This window comes from Ustilago hordei, assembly GCF_900519145.1.
Source record: "Ustilago hordei strain Uho2 genome assembly, contig: UHO2_contig_05, whole genome shotgun sequence".
NCBI classification, from domain to species: domain Eukaryota; kingdom Fungi; phylum Basidiomycota; class Ustilaginomycetes; order Ustilaginales; family Ustilaginaceae; genus Ustilago; species Ustilago hordei.
Window position 1 is genome coordinate 898,720 of NW_024545279.1, and position 17,555 is coordinate 916,274.

At 54.0% G+C, this 17,555-nt stretch overlaps 3 protein-coding genes across 3 annotated transcripts; all 3 read left to right on the forward strand.

Annotated features, from left to right (window-relative positions):
- Positions 1-38: 38 nt before the first annotated feature.
- On the forward strand, positions 39-3,047 carry UHO2_03246 (uncharacterized protein; the record flags this gene model as incomplete). Its single annotated transcript, XM_041558161.1, has 1 exon — positions 39-3,047. One exon carries the CDS (start codon positions 39-41, stop codon positions 3,045-3,047), a length of 3,009 nt encoding a protein of 1,002 aa, XP_041414095.1.
- An 875-nt stretch (positions 3,048-3,922) lies between these two features.
- On the forward strand, positions 3,923-7,387 carry UHO2_03247 (uncharacterized protein; the record flags this gene model as incomplete). The annotated part of the gene is made up of 1 exon (XM_041558162.1): positions 3,923-7,387. One exon carries the CDS (start codon positions 3,923-3,925, stop codon positions 7,385-7,387), a length of 3,465 nt encoding a protein of 1,154 aa, XP_041414096.1.
- Positions 7,388-14,036: 6,649 nt separating this feature from the next.
- Positions 14,037-17,258, forward strand: UHO2_03248 (uncharacterized protein; the record flags this gene model as incomplete). The annotated part of the gene is made up of 1 exon (XM_041558163.1): positions 14,037-17,258. One exon carries the CDS (start codon positions 14,037-14,039, stop codon positions 17,256-17,258), a length of 3,222 nt encoding a protein of 1,073 aa, XP_041414097.1.
- Positions 17,259-17,555: the final 297 nt, after the last annotated feature.

Consider the following 17,555-nt stretch of genomic DNA (forward strand, 5'->3'; position numbering starts at 1 on the left):
TTCGTATCTCTAGTCGTCCTCGACAGCATCCCATCACCATGTCAGCTCAAGGTCAGCATTCGCCTTACGGCAACGACATGCAGGCCGACTACCAGCACTCCAGTTCTGGCCCTGTTCGCACCAACAACACCAAGGCCGATGACAGGAATAAAAAGGGGCCCGTCGCTGCTCCTGTCAAGAGTGCATGTACTTTCTGCCGATCGCGCAAGTCGCGATGTGATGGCAACAAGCCTTGCTCTGCTTGCGTTGGCAGAGGTCGTCCGGACGAGTGCCTCTACACCCTCTCGCGTCGTGGCGGCAAGCCCAAGCCAAAGATTGACCCAACCCAGGACTTGCAGAGCCATCTCAACAAGCTCTTTGCCATGACAGATATGCCCTACGCCTTCCGAAGACCCGGTGGTCTCGCTGGACCTTCGGCAGCCGACATCTCTGCAGCGCAAAACATGCAACAGCAGCAGCAAATACAGCCTCACTCAAACGTCTTCAACTTCCCCAACCAATTCCAGTCGTTCGATGTTTCCGTCTTGCAGCAGCCCGCGTCACATCAGAATGGCTTACAAATGCAGCAGCAGCAGCCGCAGCCGCCTCAACAGCCTCAGCAACAGTCAGCGAACGCCTTCTTCAACGATCCCATGCACGATTCCTTCGCACAGCAGATCAATGCTTTCCCAGCAGGCGGTTTCATGCGTTATCAGCTTGCTGACCCTTCTCAGCAGCAGCACGCGAAGCAGCAGTACGCGCAGCAATTGCATCAGCAGCAGGCACAGCAGATGTCCTCGCCTCAAGGTCCCCAATTCGGCAGGCAAGATGTCGCCTCGCCACAGAACCGCTTGCCCGATCCATCACGCACTCCAGCATCTGTTGTCTCGCCTCAATCCAACCCTAGTCCAGGCTCTCTCGGCCCTTCCAACGCTGCTATGGCAGCTTACCACGCCAGCTCCGTGGCGACGCCAAGCAGCAACAGCCAGTCCGACTCGTCACGCAACGCATCGGTCGATAATGCGGACTCCTCCAAGATGCTCCAGATGTTCTACAAGACGCTCAATGCTGTCGCTGCTGAAGCTGGCAGCGTCAAGGCACTTCTCGTCGACTACTACCGCTATCTATACCGCTTCATCCCCGTTCTGCCTCCGCCCAAGCACATCGACGTGCTCACCAAGTTCTTCAAACCCGACTCTGCCTTCATCTATGCGCTTCAGTGCGTCTTGTCGCTGCTCCGCGACGAGATCCAGCCCATCGGTGCGCTGCACAAGCTCTCGGGTCAAGGCATCAACTTTGGTTCCGAGGAGAAGAAGGCAGCGCTTCATGAGCGCACACTCAACTTTGAGCGCAAAGCCACCGACGGCCTCGATCTGTTGCTCGAGCAGGCCGACGGTGACGAATCTGGCGAGAAGATGCTCGAAGCGGTCCAGACGCTCTGTGTGCTGGTAGTCTACGAGTACGGCAGCGGTAGAGCCATCAAGGCGCGCTTGAAGGCAGATCAGGCGCTCGGTCTTGCTATGGGTCAGGGTCTGCACAAGTTGAGCCACACGACTTCTCCAATGCAGAGCCAGTCGGCGCCCAGTAGCTCCGCATACGTATCCACGGCCCGTCATCCGCTCACCACGATGGGTGTGGACCCTAACGACATCTTTGAGATGCGTAAGCGCTGCTGGTGGTCGGTCTGGAGTCTGGTGCTGTGGGCTGCCTACAACACGGGTCGCATCCCCACCATCCGTGCCGATGACCCACGCGTCAAGAGTGAGATGCCAGCAGCATCACATCCAGAAGTCTGGACCTCCAACATCAGCTCGCTGCAGGCACTTCTCCTCGTTCAGGACCGTGTCTTGGCGCTGGCACAGTATGGCCAGAGCAATGACGGCGGACGTGGTTACGAGCCACCTCAAGGTGAACCATCCATGTCGCCAGTATCGTCCTCCTCGGCTACCTCGCCCTTCGCTTTTGGCCGCATTGGCATGTCTTGTTCAGGCTCGGTGATCAGCGATGACGTTCCACCCACGTTCTCGACACTGCCCACTCGTGCTACGCAACAGGAAATCCTCGACAGCATGCTCGAAATTGACAACTTCCTCCAGGAGCAGATTCGTATTTACGAGACCACCGATGCGCCCGACTCTCCTCTCCCGTCCGAAGTGCCGCAGACAGGCGATCTGGCCTTTGTCGAGAAGGAGCTCGAGGACTCTTTGCGCATGGCAGCGGCTGTGCAGCTGTACACCTCGTCGTTGACGCTGCACATTGGCCAGGCTTTCCAGGGCGCTTCGCTCTTCGAACGCAAGTTGTGCTTCCTCAACTCGATAAAGGACAACAAAGATGGTACGGGCGAGACGTTGGTATGCCTTGAACCAATGCCTGCGATCACACAGGATGAAAGGATGGGTGCAACGCCCTTCGCCAATGGCAATGCGAACGGCAAAGGCATCAGCGATGGTAATGGCAACTCCTTCGGTTCGGGCGCAAGCCCGGCTGCAATGACATCGCCCAGCTCCAGTGTGCAGCCGACCAACTTGACGCAGCAGGATCTTTACGCACGCGGACCCTTCTTGCCACGCCTTTCGCTGCAGCGATGCGTTCATGCCAGTCGCAAGCTGCTCGACATCGCCAAGCGCCGTCACGGCCAGTCGGTCAACCCGAATCCTTTCAACTGCTGCAGTTTCGTATTGATCAGCTTTGTTCTGCTCATGCAGGCGCTTGCAGTTCACGGTGGCTTTGCCGGCGAGTCGGGCGAGGATCAGCAGGATGGCGAAAAGTTCGGACAGGAACAGAACCACTGGTCGAATGGAAACAATGACCAGGGCCAGTACGCGAACGATAGCCTGCAGCGTTTCCTCGACCAGAACAACGTCGACGACGACTCGATGATGGACTCCTTTGAGCCCTCGATCGATCCTGTCAAGCAGGTACAGTTGCGCGATATTTGGGGCCGTGTCCGAGAGGCGCGCGATACGCTCATAGATCTGGGCAAGCACTGGGAGGCGGTCGTCCCTATGGCTGACGAGGTTAACCTGTGCTTGGAGACATCGCAACTGTTGTTCAGCAACTCCTACTAAACGCCGTTGAAAGCGACTATTGTCATTCTTCTTCGCCGTCCTCTTTTGGCTCTTCCCACCTTCTTTCTCCCTCTATTGGTCTTTGTCTGTCACCCTTTCGCCTTCCATCCCCTCACTATTTGAACGCACAACGTCTGCATGAGCCACTGTAGCTCGCGGCTTGGTCATCAATCTTGTCTCAGCGTAATCTCATCCCCTTCCGCGCATCCCTCGTAATCTTCATAGTGTAGTCACAGCAAATCAGGCTTGTTTGTACATATAATGTATTCTTCCACGCATCGCGTCGAAGCTGTAACCGTGACTTGTTCCACCGCAAAGCCGCCCTCGATATGAAAGCGTGCTTGTTCCCAGCAGGAAAGGCGAGGTACGAATGAGGCAAATGCTTCATCCGCACGGCAATGTTTTCGCTGTGACCAAACACGCGCTGCACGTGACCAGAGTTGTTCTCGCCTGCAAAATGAATTTCTGAGTGTTAGGAAACACGTCTGAGCGCGCGCGCGCCTCTTTCTCTCACTCTCTGCCAAATTTATCGGAGCTGCAGTTGACTGTGAGCTGCAAAGCATGAACCCTGTGAATGACGGAATCGAGCTCAGCACTTGCCATCCATTACCGCTAGCCGCTCTCTTCCACCATCATCCATTCCACGAACACCGGCGCTATCGCTACTGGACAGACTTGAGACTTGGAAGGACGAAACACGTCGCAATGGCGTAGAGAAAGGCCTACAGTCATCAAAACCATCATTGCATCGCAACCATACGACTACATCAACACCTGGTTCCCCTTTCAAAGAAACAAACACATCACTCCGCGTCGACACTGCACACACTGAGACCACCGCTATTGGAAGGACACCCAGTCTCAGCTAAAATAGCATGGCCGACCGCTTTGCGGCACTAGCCGGCTACGATGCCGGTTCCAACTACGACTCGACCGTAGAACAAAGCTTAGCAGCAGCCGCAAGGGACGACTTACCAGGACTCGAAACTGTAGCCAGCATCAAGATCGACCTTCCGCCCTCGAAACCGCTCAACAACACCTTTAGCAAGTCCAAGAAGCCCAGCGCAGCTACTGAGCGTGCCAGACGAATCACTTCGGGCCCTTTAGATCTCGGCAACGGTCGCTCTCGCACTCCACCGCCGCACCACTCTTCCGGTACATCATCCAACAAGGAGAACGCACGTCATGACGAGCCTCCCTCCACACAACGCAAGCAGGAGCAGCGAAGGCACTACGGCGTACGCATCGCCGAGGATGAGGCCTTCGAAGAGCTCGAAGACAGTTTGCAAAAGGGCCACCAGCAGGATGAACTTCAACGCACGCAACAGGACATCTCACAAGGTGGCGACTCTTTGCTTGCTGCTTCGCCAGGCAATGACTCGGGTCAGTGGGAAGCACGTGCCATGCGTCGACGCTCAGCAGCCGGTGTCTCGATGAAGTCGGCTCAGGAGAAGATCAACAGTCTTACACAGGAGCGCGATGAGCTCAAGATCGTCGTCGATTTACTTCGAGAGAAGGTCTCGCTCGATGACCGACTGGCGGAGCTTATCGTCCTGAAGAAGGAGAAGCTCTCGTATACCAACAAGATGATCGCTCAGCAGGCTATGCTCAAGCAACAGGATCGTGCAATCAAAGTGCTTCAGAAGGAGCAGCAACAGTGGAAGGGCACCAACCCCGCTGAATACGAGAAGCGTATCGCCGACCTTCAAGCCAAGCTGCTCGCTGCTAACAACAAGGCAGAAGAGGAGCGACGTGAGAAGGTGCGACTTGAGGACGAGCTCGACTTTATTAAACGACGAGGACCACCACCGGGTGATGCTAGTCGCGGTGCGGACGAGACTTCAGCTACTTCTCTCGGCGACTCGACTCACTTACGGCAGCGCATCGACGCCCTGCGCGACGAGCACGAGGACGAGAAGTACGAGCTTCGTAGAGAGCGCGATCAAGTGCAAGAGCAACTGGAACAAGCCCGCGACGAGATCGAGCACCTTCGCTCTTCCCAACGACGCTCCGCTTCTCCCGGCGAGACATCCCATTACCATCGCAACGTCGACGAGCTCGAACAGCAGCTCGCCGCTCAGAAGACCGAGGATGCCAAGATGCTCGAACGTCACGCTCAGCTCATTGCTGATATCGAACATCACAAGGACGAGTTGTACGAGTTGCGGTCCTCGGAAGAAGCACTCCAGCGCGAGCTCGATGTAGCTAACCAGCGACTGGAGCATGTCAGCATCACTCAGGAGGATGAGGCAGCGCGTTTTGTCGAAGCTGATCGTCTGGCTGCAGACCGATACCAAGATCAGATCGACAAGCTTCGAGACGAGCTCGCGTCCGCACAGCTGCAGATTGACGGCAAGGAAGCTGAGCTCGAAAGGCTGGACGCAGAATTACAAGATCTCACTGCCAAAGTTGCTGATCTCGAATACGAGCTGCGACAGGCCGAGAACCTGCTGGAGGAGCAAAAAGTGCAGCTCGAAGGTGTCGAGGCTGAAGCAGACGAGCTCGACCGTCAAGTGCAGGCGTTCAAGCAGGAAGCCGACGAGCTGCGTGCTGAAGCTGAAGAGTTGCACAAGGAGCTTGACGCCAAAGATGTTGATCTGGCAGAGACCAACAAAGAGATGCAAGAGATGTCGAACCGCATGTTCGGCTTAGAAGAGGAGCTCGAAGCGCGTGCAGATGAGATCAAGCAACTCGACGAGGAGATCACGAAAGTGGAAGAGGCATTACAGCAAGCCAACGAGAAGCACGAACGACACACCACTGTGCTCAAGGAGAAGCTTGCAGCTACTACACAGGAGCTGAGCGGTACACAAGGTCAGCTTGAAGCAACGCTGGGCGAACTCGAAGCGATGCGTGACGAGGCCGATACATACGCACGTGAAGTGGAGCAGCTCACTGCCGAGCGAGCACGACTTGAAGACCTCAATGCTAAGTTGGATGCCAAGGTGGCTGATGTTGTTGAAGATCTTAAAGCTGAAGAGCGGGCGCTTGACGACGCGCATGCTGAATGGGAACGCAAGCTGGAAGAGACGGAAGAGCGCATGGCACGTGTCGTTCGCGACAAAGATGAAGCTATTTTATCGCTCGAGAAGGAGCTCAATCAGATGGAAGACGATCTCGCGACACGCAAAGCCGATGTTCAGACGCTGCAAGACGCACTTCGATCTAAAGAGAACGAGTCGTTCCGAATGGGTCAGAGCTCAGCCAACGACAAGTACAGTCTTGAACTCGAGATCGACCGTCTCAAACGCGACCTTGCACGCTGTGAAGACGACCTTGCTCGTGCACGCAAGGATCTCGATCGCAAGGATGACTCGCTTCGACAGAAAGAGGAGAGCCTTGCGAAGCTGCATTCGGAACTGCGCGATGCACAAGCCAAGCTGGCCAGCGAGATGCAATCCCACCTTGGGCTCTCCGAGCGATTCGAAGCACAGCAAAACGCAGTCAAGACTGAACGGAAAGAACTCGAAGCGGCACGAGCCAAAGTGGAAGAGCTCGAGTACGAGCTGAACGATGGCGAGCGAGCCACTCTCCGCACGGAGCAAGCGACTCGCGATGCACTCAACCAGCGCAACACCTTGCTGCTCACCATCTATCAGCAGATGGGTAAGATCCTCGCTTCCTCCTCTGCTGATGGGAATTCGACACCAAGGAAGCGAGAAGCAGAGCTCAAGCCTTTCACCAACTTTGAGGTCTTCCATTCGAGTCTCCTCGGCCGATTGCGTCGTGTATTGGATACGCAGCTTGGTGTCGATCAGAAGGCGAAGGAATTGGAAGCTAAGCTGTTGGAGAAATACAACGCACTCAAAAGGCAACAAGACACTCGATTCCGCCAAATCGATCGCTTCGAAGCCTCGATCAAAGTTGCGACCGATAAGCAAGGGCAATGGCGTCAAAGACTCGTCACTAAACAAGCCGAACTCGACGCTGTTAAAGCAACCAACGCTGAACTCTTACAGCAGATCTCCTCTCTCAAGACCCGCAGCTCCCTCTCCACACCAGGTGATAATAACAAGCTCACCGCGCTTACAACAAGAGCTAACACTGCTGAGCGTCGCTTAGCTACCGCTTTAACACAGGCTACGCAAGCCGAGGACAGATTGGCGGAGGCGAAAGTGAAGTATGGCGAAGGAGAGGGTAAATGGGCTGCAAGAATCAAGGAGCTCGAGTTGAGGTGTAAGGCTGCAGAAGAGAGAGTGAAGAGGGAAAGACAGGGTGCGAAAGAGAGAGTGGCTGAATTGGAAGAGATTAGAAGGAAGTTGGAGAAGGATTTGGAAGCTGCGACGAAGCGCAATAAGATCGTGGGTGAGCTGCAGGCGAATGTTAGAGGGATCAACTAGGTGTGGCTTCTCGAGTGTTGCTGGTTGTCTTGTCGCCGCCCATCACGCTTTCTTGACTGGGTCTTATTGGATGTATGCTAGCTTCTGCTTTTCGTGTGACCTTCGTTTGATGGTTGGATTTTCTCTAATGTATTATGTATTTCTACCGCTTTGCTTTGACGTGATGTGATCTTAGCCTTGGCCGTCGTGATAGCTCGTGTTAAGAACTATGTGATTGTCATAAGCGTCATGTTTCATGGAGTGAGCACTTGCGAGCACAAGCTGGATTGAACTTGAGCTACTCCGCTCGTCATTGAAACCTCCTGCGTTTCCAACCAGATCCTCCGCTATTCCCCTTTCCTACCCTTCCCCTCTCCTTGTTCGATTATGCGATACCACCCAAGAACATCATCCCATTGGGACCCCATCAACCTTCTTCACCCGGGTCTCCTTCTCGTAAATCAACCCAGGATTACCAGCCGTAACCAGGGCCTGTACCCTTTCCAAGCTCACTACCGTCCCTTTCGCAGACGGATTCTTCTTATCATCAACAAAATACAAATCGCTTTCCTTATGGATTTTCATGCACAGAGAACGCGTTGTTCGGAGAGAGTTTTGTGGGGTTTAGTTGAGACTTGGGTGTTTGTAAGGAAGATCGCCCGGTCTGCTGGTGAAGAGGCAGGATTTGTTGGGGGAAGGATTCCATCAGAAGAAGTTGGAGGAGACGACTTGGGAACGGCAAGATTGGAGTTGGTGGATAGGAGAGGAGAGAGCGAAGTCGTTTGTTGCTGCTTTGGCTCGGACATGCTAATGATTTGGAAATCTTGCTTGTCATCACTTTGTTCAGAATCCGCGCTGGGACTGTTTCTAGCTTGAGCAACATCACTAACGGATTCAGAAGGGATTGAGATCGTCCCATTGTTGATATGCTGCGGAGGAAGTATGGACGAGGCGATCATCTGTCGAAAGAGTGAGAAGCGCAAAGGGTCATTGACAATGCGTTCGACTTCTTTTTTGTTTCGCGAATCGACTGCATCGAGGACCTTGCTCATCAAGATGAGCTCTTCCGTTGATAACATGCTGTACTGGAGAAGGCAGAAGAAGAGAAGATGGTGAAGCTGACGACGTGTAGTGACAGCACGAGCACGGGCCGTGCTCAGGTCTTGGATGCTGTATAAGTATAGAAGTCATCCTTGAGCAAGTTAGCCTCAGCCAGACCCTGAGGATTGTAGAAGCTGAATCAACTGTCGAGAATGGCTCGACTGCAAGGATGACTTCAAGTCACTACAGCGTTGAGTGATATCAGGCGACGATACTATAGGATGCTTGTGCGATACTTGAAGCAAGCGCTCCATGTCAGATCGCCAGCAACATCCCAAATGACCATAGTGAGGGTTTGTTCGGAGCGACAATACGTGGTGATGTTCCATCTTTCGGCTATCTTTCGGCTTCTCCGACTAGACTCGGGATCGCCTCGGTCACGACACGGCCTTTTGGTGCGATTGATGGCGACGGGGACAAATCTCGAAAGTGTCACATCTGTCGAACGAACGGCTGAGGGCCAGCAGAGCTCAAAGCATTGTGTCCGACAAGGGACGGAGGCGGAGGTGCCGAACCATCCATTGGTCATCGGCCATCGGCCATCGGTCATCGACCATCGGGTCTCAGCATCGACAGATGTGAGCCCAAAATACATACAGTCCCTGTCCAAAGTTTGAGGACAGGGTCCAATAGACAATAAATCAACCATCCAATAGCATAGCTTTCATCTGCTTGGAGGAGTGATCTCTCATAAGTGTCAGATGGAGCAAAACATACAGTGAGCAAGCTCGGAAGAAGAGCTTTCGATTGCAGTGAGTCTCGGAGCTGACTAATACTTGAGCAGACCTCCATGCTTAGTAAGCACTTGCTCCACGTGATGCTCCATTGACTCAATCACAGGGTTGATATGTTCGAGCATGATCTGGGTGTTCCACACCTCCTCTGCAGCTCTGGCAAGTTCATCCCAGGTTTTCAGTACCAGCAAGTGCTTACCAAGCAAGTTTTTGAATACATACCATATGTTCTCAATAGGATTAAGGTCCAGCAAAGCTGGCAGGTGTTCCTGTGTCTTAATGTGGTATTTGGCCTGCCATTGCTTGCAGATAGCAGCCTGATGACAGCTGCTGCTGCCTTTGACAACTGACAGGCTGTCAGGGTATGCACTAACAGCAGTTATGGCATCCCGGAGTGGCCCATCAATGATCCAATTGTGATATCTGACAGCTGTGAGGTTCTTGGCAGGATCCCATTGATTAGCTGACCCCAACTGCTTCTTTCTTGGAGCCAATGGGAGCACAACCAATGGGGTTTTAAGGTTGTATGCAATGCCAGCCCATACCTGGATGCTGAAACAGCCAGAACAGAACATTGGAACCATGTTGTTGATGTCTTCTTGAGTGTTTTTCTGGCAACTAACCCATGTGCATCTGGGCCAGTAGCCAACCTTGACAGCTGCCTCATCTGTGAACAGAACACCCCTCCAATCAGTGGAGCTGTTAGCCTTGGCCCATTCTAGACATTTATGCTGGTTTTTGGCTGTCAGAAATGGCTTTCAGAGCACAATCTGGCAGTTACTACCAGCCCAGTATGCTGCTTTCTGGAGCTGTGTAACTGGAATGCTGCCAAGCAATGCTGACAGCTGTTGCCATGACAGAAATGGGTTTTTGAGTACCTCATGCTGAAGGTATTGGTCCAAGGTAGCTGTCCAGGAGTGTGGACAGCCAGATCATGCTTTTGTTTCGAAGGCACCATGCTCCTTAAAGTTATGGATGGTCTTGTGAACTGCTGTCTTGGAAACACCACTTAGCTCCACAATTCATCGAATTGGCAGCCCAGTATAATGCATTGCAATGATTGAAGCATGCTTGCTTGGAGAGAGCTCATTGCCATGGACCATATCAGTGTTTGAAGTGTTCTTGATTAGTATGATGGTAGTGCTATTGCTTAATGATGATGATGACCTGAATGTGGGGTAACTGGCTAAATCGGGAAATTACCCGATTGTCCCGAAACTTATGCACAGGGACTGTACAGTATGTACATGCGATAAAATCCCAAACCTAAAATTGAGATCTCAAAACGGGGCTGCGTAGAAGTTGAACTGTCATCGCTAGCTTTCCCGGGTTTATTCGGAAGGCCCACAGGGCGAAACTGGTGAAAGCAAGCGCCGCTTATTCACGAGCTTACTCAGGCTCGTGAAATGCATCAAGGTCGACATGGCAACGGCTCAGGGCCTCTGCAGGAGAGACACTCGACTCACCTCATTCGGCGTCGGGTGGGAGAAAGGTCAAGCCACCTCGTTCAGGATGCAGCCAGATCGCATTGCAGGTGCTTTTGGTCGGGCATGGGCTTCGAAGAGCTTTGCTACAACTCCTGATACCCACACAACTCAGCTCATCGAGACAATATCGGAAGCTGTTCAGAGGGAAGGCCCCGCGGTGTGGCGCTTGCCGGCCTGCTGCTCGAATAGGGTGCTGTATATTGTCTCCATAAAGTCTCGCCTAGCCAAGATGCTTCCATTGTACCCAAAGAGCCCATTGAGCTGTCTCATCTTGCGCGCTATCAGCATCTGCTCTAACCACCGTCTTGCCTCCAGCCACCTGATCTAAAGCGAAGTATCGATTATGTACAGACCGCAGCGACCCCTAATACTGCATGCGTGACGCTTCCGAATCCTGATGATTCATACCTTATCGTGGCTGTTGCTCACTCATGAGCGGAATGTTGTCGAGATCGTAGGAGCGGGCAAGATGATGAGCTCGGACTCGGAGCAAGGCAAGGCGACGATCGATCGACGTAAAGCAACTGAAACCGTTTCGCGTGTCCTCTCCTGCCTTCCGACTTGCTCTCACCGTGTGTGCCAGCTAGACTGCCAAACGCAATCGCAATGGGCAAGGAGAGGAGGAGAGGAGGAGAGGAAGATGGCAGTGGGCAGGCTGGAAGGGGAAAGGGGCGAACGGCAGGAAAGTTCCCATGCCAGGGCGTTCTCCGAGCTGCATTTCGCGTCACCCTTTGGAGACAGGAGGCGAGGCGAGACGCGTCGCGTCGCGTAAAGTGCTGTCCCGGAACGTTTTCAAGTTTCGCACTATCCACGCTACTCAGCAGGCCAAAATGGCAGAGAGAGTTTTAGAGTTCCAAACGCGTCGACGCGAAAGATGGAGGAACAGAAGCGAGTCGGACGCGTAAAGTGCAACGTTTGCTATGCATGTCTCACTCTGACTTGCACCTTTTCACAGCTGTTTTGCATCTTTTCGCGCACACACCACGTTTGGGGTTTTACAACCGACATGATCAGTTCCTGTCGTTTCTGTCGGTGTCTGTAATGTTGGAAGCTGAAGGATGCGCGACATCGCCAGCGGCTGCAGGTTGCAATTTCAACATCTGTACGTTTGCCTTTTCCGTTTGCGCCTTGTGCTTTCCCCTTGCTTTCTGTGGGTGTCGAGAGTTTTTCTTCTTACTCACTTTCTTCTTACTCACTGCCCTTCAGTCACACACATTCTCGGCTGGACCTGATGCGAGCAGTACAGTCGCTCGCGATCCCGCTACGCAACTTGCAACGCTTGTGTAGCATCAAAAAGATGCAAAATGAAGCCGCAAACTTGCAGACGGCAAACCCAGCGGAGTCTGTGAGAAGCAAATGTCGATGGGAAAAAAAAAAAAAGAGGCCTCGGTCGGGTTGGCGGCTTTTCGTTTTTCGAGGTCTCTGCAAATCCCTGGCTCGCTTGCAAATTGGTGTGGATGCGGGGGAAAGCCTTCTTTTGGGCTCAAAACTGAATTTGGCAATTTTGCGTGAGAGAGAACCGTGCCCACCATGGCCAAGGAGAAATCGTCCGATCGCTTCGCTGGTTCCTCTCGCCTGCTATCAATCTATCGCTTGTCTCTAAGTCTGCCCTGTCTGATTGCGGCCTTCCGCCTCTTGACCTCTTGGCCTCTTGGCCTCTTGCTCGGGTGCTGTTCCTGCCGCTAACTGCCTCCAACGTCGGAGCTCGCTTTAGACTTATCTCTCACACTGTAACGCTGTCTCTCTCGATTGCCATCACTGCATCATTCCCCTTGTCTGCATCATCTCCTCCTCCTCGCTCCACTCATCTGCTATTGCCGCTGTCAAGGTTCAACGTCTACACTCTTGCCTTGTGCCTGTCTCTTGGACCCATCGGTAGTCGGAGTGTGTGTGTGGGCTTCGTTCGTTCCTTCGCCGCACGCCTGTCTGCAGACTGCCTGCATTTGAGCCACCTCCTCTTTCCCTCACTGGAAGCTGAGTTGCATTGCATCCATCTATCACCTTGCCCTTCGCATTCCATTGTCTCTCGATATCGCCTTGGCTTTTTCTCACTGCCATCATCACCAACTCTTCCACCCTCACCACAACAACGATCGTCATCGTCGCCTTTCCCAACACCATCCCTCACTCCCAATCTGTGTCTCGGCCATAGCATTAGACGTTGAGTCTCGGCTTGCTTCCACCTCGAGGACTCTATCTCAGCTGTTCACCTCTTGACAAGGTTACATTCATCAACAGTGCAGCTTCTTCCCACATTCTCTTGCTCCTCTCAACATTAGCAACCACAGCGAGTCTCAACAAAGGTCCTCGCTCGGCTCGCTCATCTCCAACTGCAGCAGCGACACAATCACCGCAGCATCCAACATTTTGCACACGATCGCATTCGATCAGAATTATCCACCATCGGCCCGATAAGCTCCCGGTATAGTTGCAAAAGCATCCATTCATACGAAAGCATACGCAAGCATACGCAAGCATACGCTTTCGCACACGCAAAAGAGTGTTCTATATTTCTCCCTGACGCAGTGCATCGGCATTGCCGATTCGAAATCGCACCGCACCGCCACCGCATCACAGCACATCACATCACATCACATCGCCATCTGCAGTCATCCATTTTTTTCCACCCCCCCCCCCCTAAGTCGCAAAATCCCGGTGCAATCCAACTCTGCCCGGCCCAATCCTATTGCACTTGTGCGCGCGGCCTGATAACACTGTTGTCACCTTGGATTTGCTTTGCTTCTCTATCGTCACAAGGTCACAACTTTCCTGTCCTTTCCTTTTCTTTTCTTTTCTTTTCTTTTCTTTTTGTTCGGCTCTTCCGATTTGCTTTGTTGCCCTGCGCAGACTCACTTTTTAGGCTGAGCTTCGAGCATTGAATTAGACGGAACAAGTTCTTGTCAAGGCTTTCTAATCATCACCGCTGGTCGTTGGTTTCGCCTTTGTCTTTCTTTGTTCTCTGCATGAGGAGGGATTGTTCAGGTAAGTGCAGGTCTATTCCAGTCTCGCCTTTGTTTCTCCTGGCTGGCTTTTGCTGCATCCATGCCCCGTCTCGTCTTCGGTTCACTGTCCCCACCGCCTCTCTCTCCATTTCATTTAGGTCCCTGTCGCTAACATCTACCCTCTTTTATCTTTGCTCTTCTTCGCCATCATCATCATCTTACATCTCGCTTGCTTGTCGTTACGGCGCATACTATCGTCCTATCGCGCTGCTGTTCTGGACTCGATGTTGCGATTGCCACCATGCCTCGATCCAACCCTCATCTCGACCTTCCCTTGCCAACACCGGTATCACACTTGCCCCTCGCAGCAGAGCCTTTCCCACTGCCTCTCACCTGTCTTGACAGCATGACAAGCGCTCTTTCGCCCTCGATGGTCAACAATCAGGTGCCCTTTGCAGATGCCGGTCATCTCAAACCTGGTCATCGTCTTTCCCAGTCTCGCACTTCTTCTCCCTCACCTCAAAAGAAGCTGCGCAAATCTTCAGCCTTCTCTACCTCCACGCCTGCACCGGCATCGTCGCCGCTCAAGAAGCGTAGGAGCTCCTTTAAGCGCACCTCCAGCACAGCAAGCATTATGGATGCCGTCATGAGTTCGAGAGCAGCTACCGATCACGACTCGGTCTCTGCACACCGCTCCAGCCTCCCTCTCTTGTCGTATTGCGCAATCGACTACAGCCCTTCTTCTCCTTTCGCTTCGTCATCGCAGACCACTCTTGCTGATCTCGAAACCCAAGATGCTGCCAAGGTGCTTTCCACTCCTCGTCGCGGTAAGCGAGTAGGTGGTGTCGACATGGGCTGGCAGTCACCCATCACCGGCGACCAGACGCCTACTGTTGCCTCTGTAGCTGCTGCTTCCACCGCTGGCCCTCACACACTGCCAAGAGCAGCACGATCCTCCCGAACGCTCAACAGCGCTGCCCTCGCCGCTTCTCCGAGCAGGCGCAAAGCCTCCACTGTCTTCGCATCTGAACTGCGTCAATCGCAATGCAGTCTTGTCGACACTGCTGGTTGGGCCTCGGCAGCTATGATCAGCTCGGTCCCTCTCTCGCAAGTTCCAATCCAAAGCTCGCCTTGCTTCATCCCCGAGCCAGTCATCACTGCTCTCACCACCGCCGAGACACGAGACCCTCTGTCTGCATTCATCCTCGACTCTTCTCCCATCGTCAGCCAGAGCGCCAAGCTCGTACCTGTCGAGGTAAAAGGCCTCGGCCGTGTTGCGGTCCACCCCGACTTTGCGCAACAGATCTCGGATCACCCTCCAACACCAAGTCAGTTTGCGTCTGGACGATTCTCCTTGTCGTCTGACCGTGATACTATGCTGCTCCGAGGGTCCTACTTCGAAGATTCGGCTGCTCGCAGCGAAAATGGCTCTTCCACAGATCCCACGTCGGCAGGTACTCCTTGCCCATCTGGCGTCTCGCCAAGCTTCTCGCTCTCTTCGCAGTTCCCTGCTTCCGAACCCGCCTCGCCCGTCAAGAAGATGTCAGCATCAACAACACGCCACTCTGATGATATTGGCGCTGAAGCACAAAAGGCATTGATGGCTCTCATGCAGATCGACCCCACCCAAGTTCAGAAGCAGCAGCAAGACAAGCTCTACCGTCCGCGTCTCGGCGGAAGCACCGACTCCCGTGCCCACTTGCCGACACTTGACTGGCCTGACTGCCCTAGCGGTCCCTGGTCTGCTGCTGGTCGACACATTGATGAGATCAAGCAGAAGCGTCGTCAAGGTATCCAACGCTGGCTCCAAGCTGACTCGAGCGACGAGACCGATCTCGAAGCCAAGGAGGCATTCGATGCTGCTTTCCGTCACCACCCTATGGTGGCAAAAGCATTGCTCGACCGTGCACGCAAGCAACAGCGTGCTCAGCGGTCGGCTGCTGCTGCCAGCGCACAGACGCTTTCCAGACGCGGTCGCAAGTCGAAGAATCAACCCTTGCGCGTAGGTGAAACACCTTCCAAGCGACGTGGACGCAAACCCAAGCTACTTGCCTCGGTCACCACAGCCACCTCTTCTCGCAAGTCGGTCGCGACAGGCGCCTCATCGGTACGATCCAACACCAGCGCCATCTTTGGCTGCAAGTGCGGCATCGACGATGACTCGATCATCATGGTCCAGTGCGACGGATGCAGGCGATGGCTTCACCTGCCTTGTGTTGGCGTCAACACTGTGAACGACCTCGATGACGAATGGTACTGCGACGACTGCTGCCAAGCTGCTCTCACTGGGCACCTCTCGCCTGCATCGTCGATGCTTGCCTCTGTCTCATCGTACGCTCACCTCAGCACGCCCGATGCGCTCCAAGCGGTGATTGCGGGCCAGGAGCCCGTCTTCACTTTGCCGAGCGGCACACCCATCCATCGCCACGGCGTTGCAGTGTCGTCCTCGATCGCGTTGGCGCCCAGTCCTCCCTTGTTGTCGGTCGGTGACCGCGGTGGACGAAGCACCGTCAAGCGTCAAGGTCAGGGTCGATCGCGTGCCGAGCGTGTTGGCTGGAGGATGAACGAGCCTGGTTCGCCCCTTGCACGCAAGAGCACCACCGCTTCTTCGGGTGTACGACCAGCTGTGCTCGAGACTCCCAGCAAATCGAGCGAAGCAGCCACCGACTTTACCGATGCAAGCACCACTCCAAGCCTGCTCGCCGGCTTCTCTCGTGCCGACTGGGAGCCTACTCGTGCAAGCAAGAGGTCAGAGCGTCAGACCACACCACCTCGCATGGTCGGGATGAGCACCCCCAGCCGTCACGCATCGGGACGCAAACCCAGCCATTCCGGCCCGCTCTCCTTGGGACTGGGAGACGACGAAGCAGTCCACGCCGACGTCTTCTCCACTCCCTCCCGCCTCGCTTCTGGCGGATCCTGGGCTTACCGCACTGGCGCAACCCAACCTTTGGGCAGCCAGACACCCTCTCGCTCCGGTGGTCGTCACCAACGCATCGACTCCTTCAGCGGTGGACTTCTCTCCACCCCTGGACGAGACTTTTTGTCTGGAGCATTCGGCACCGAACCATCCACCAGCATGCCCAGTCTGGTCTGCAGCTCCGGCTATGTCGACAGCAGTTTCGCCGATGACGATACCTTCTCCAGTCGAGCATGGCAACTTCAATCCCCCACTTCGAGCACACGTGCTGCACGAGCACGTCAACCATCCGGATTTGGCACTCCTTGGTCTTCCTCCCTCCTCAAAACACCCGAGTTGCAACCTCGTCAGCCGAATACGTCGTCGATGCGAGGTGGAAGCGATGGCTTCCCTCCTTCTTCCTCTCCCTTCCCTAGGACACCCACTTTCGATATGAGCAGTCCAAGGTTCCTCAACCACCACCATTACGGCGGTGCTGGCTCGACGCATGAGAGACAGCCTTCTCATTTGGGATTGGGTTTGCCTTCCGGTTCGAACAGCGCTAGGTTGCATAAGGCGCTCGGTGCGGTGAATGCAGCAGGCGGGAGAGATGATAGGTCGTTGTCGATTTCAAGTGCTGGTGGTGGCAAACACCGTCAGGTTTCGACCGAGGTGTCGATGGGGTTGGGAATTGGGTTGGACTTGGATGATGTTTTGGATTGGTCTTAAGACCTTGCTTGTAGTGTTGTTTATTCTTCGTATGGCTTGATAAGCCATTCCTTTTTGGTATTTCCTTTCTTCAATCGTAGTCGCATGTTTATTCGATACAGTACTTTGCTGCTGTGTTTGTGTGTGTGATACTTAGCTGACCAAGCTTGTGTGAGTTGCCTAGTGTGTGGGGTTGAGGTGTGGTCAAGCGAGGTCGCCCGAGATGCGTGCGGAACTCGGATAGAAGAAAAGTTCAGGGTCCTTGTGGAGGCAAATTGACACTTTCCACCTTGGACACCTACCATTCCTTCAACCAAC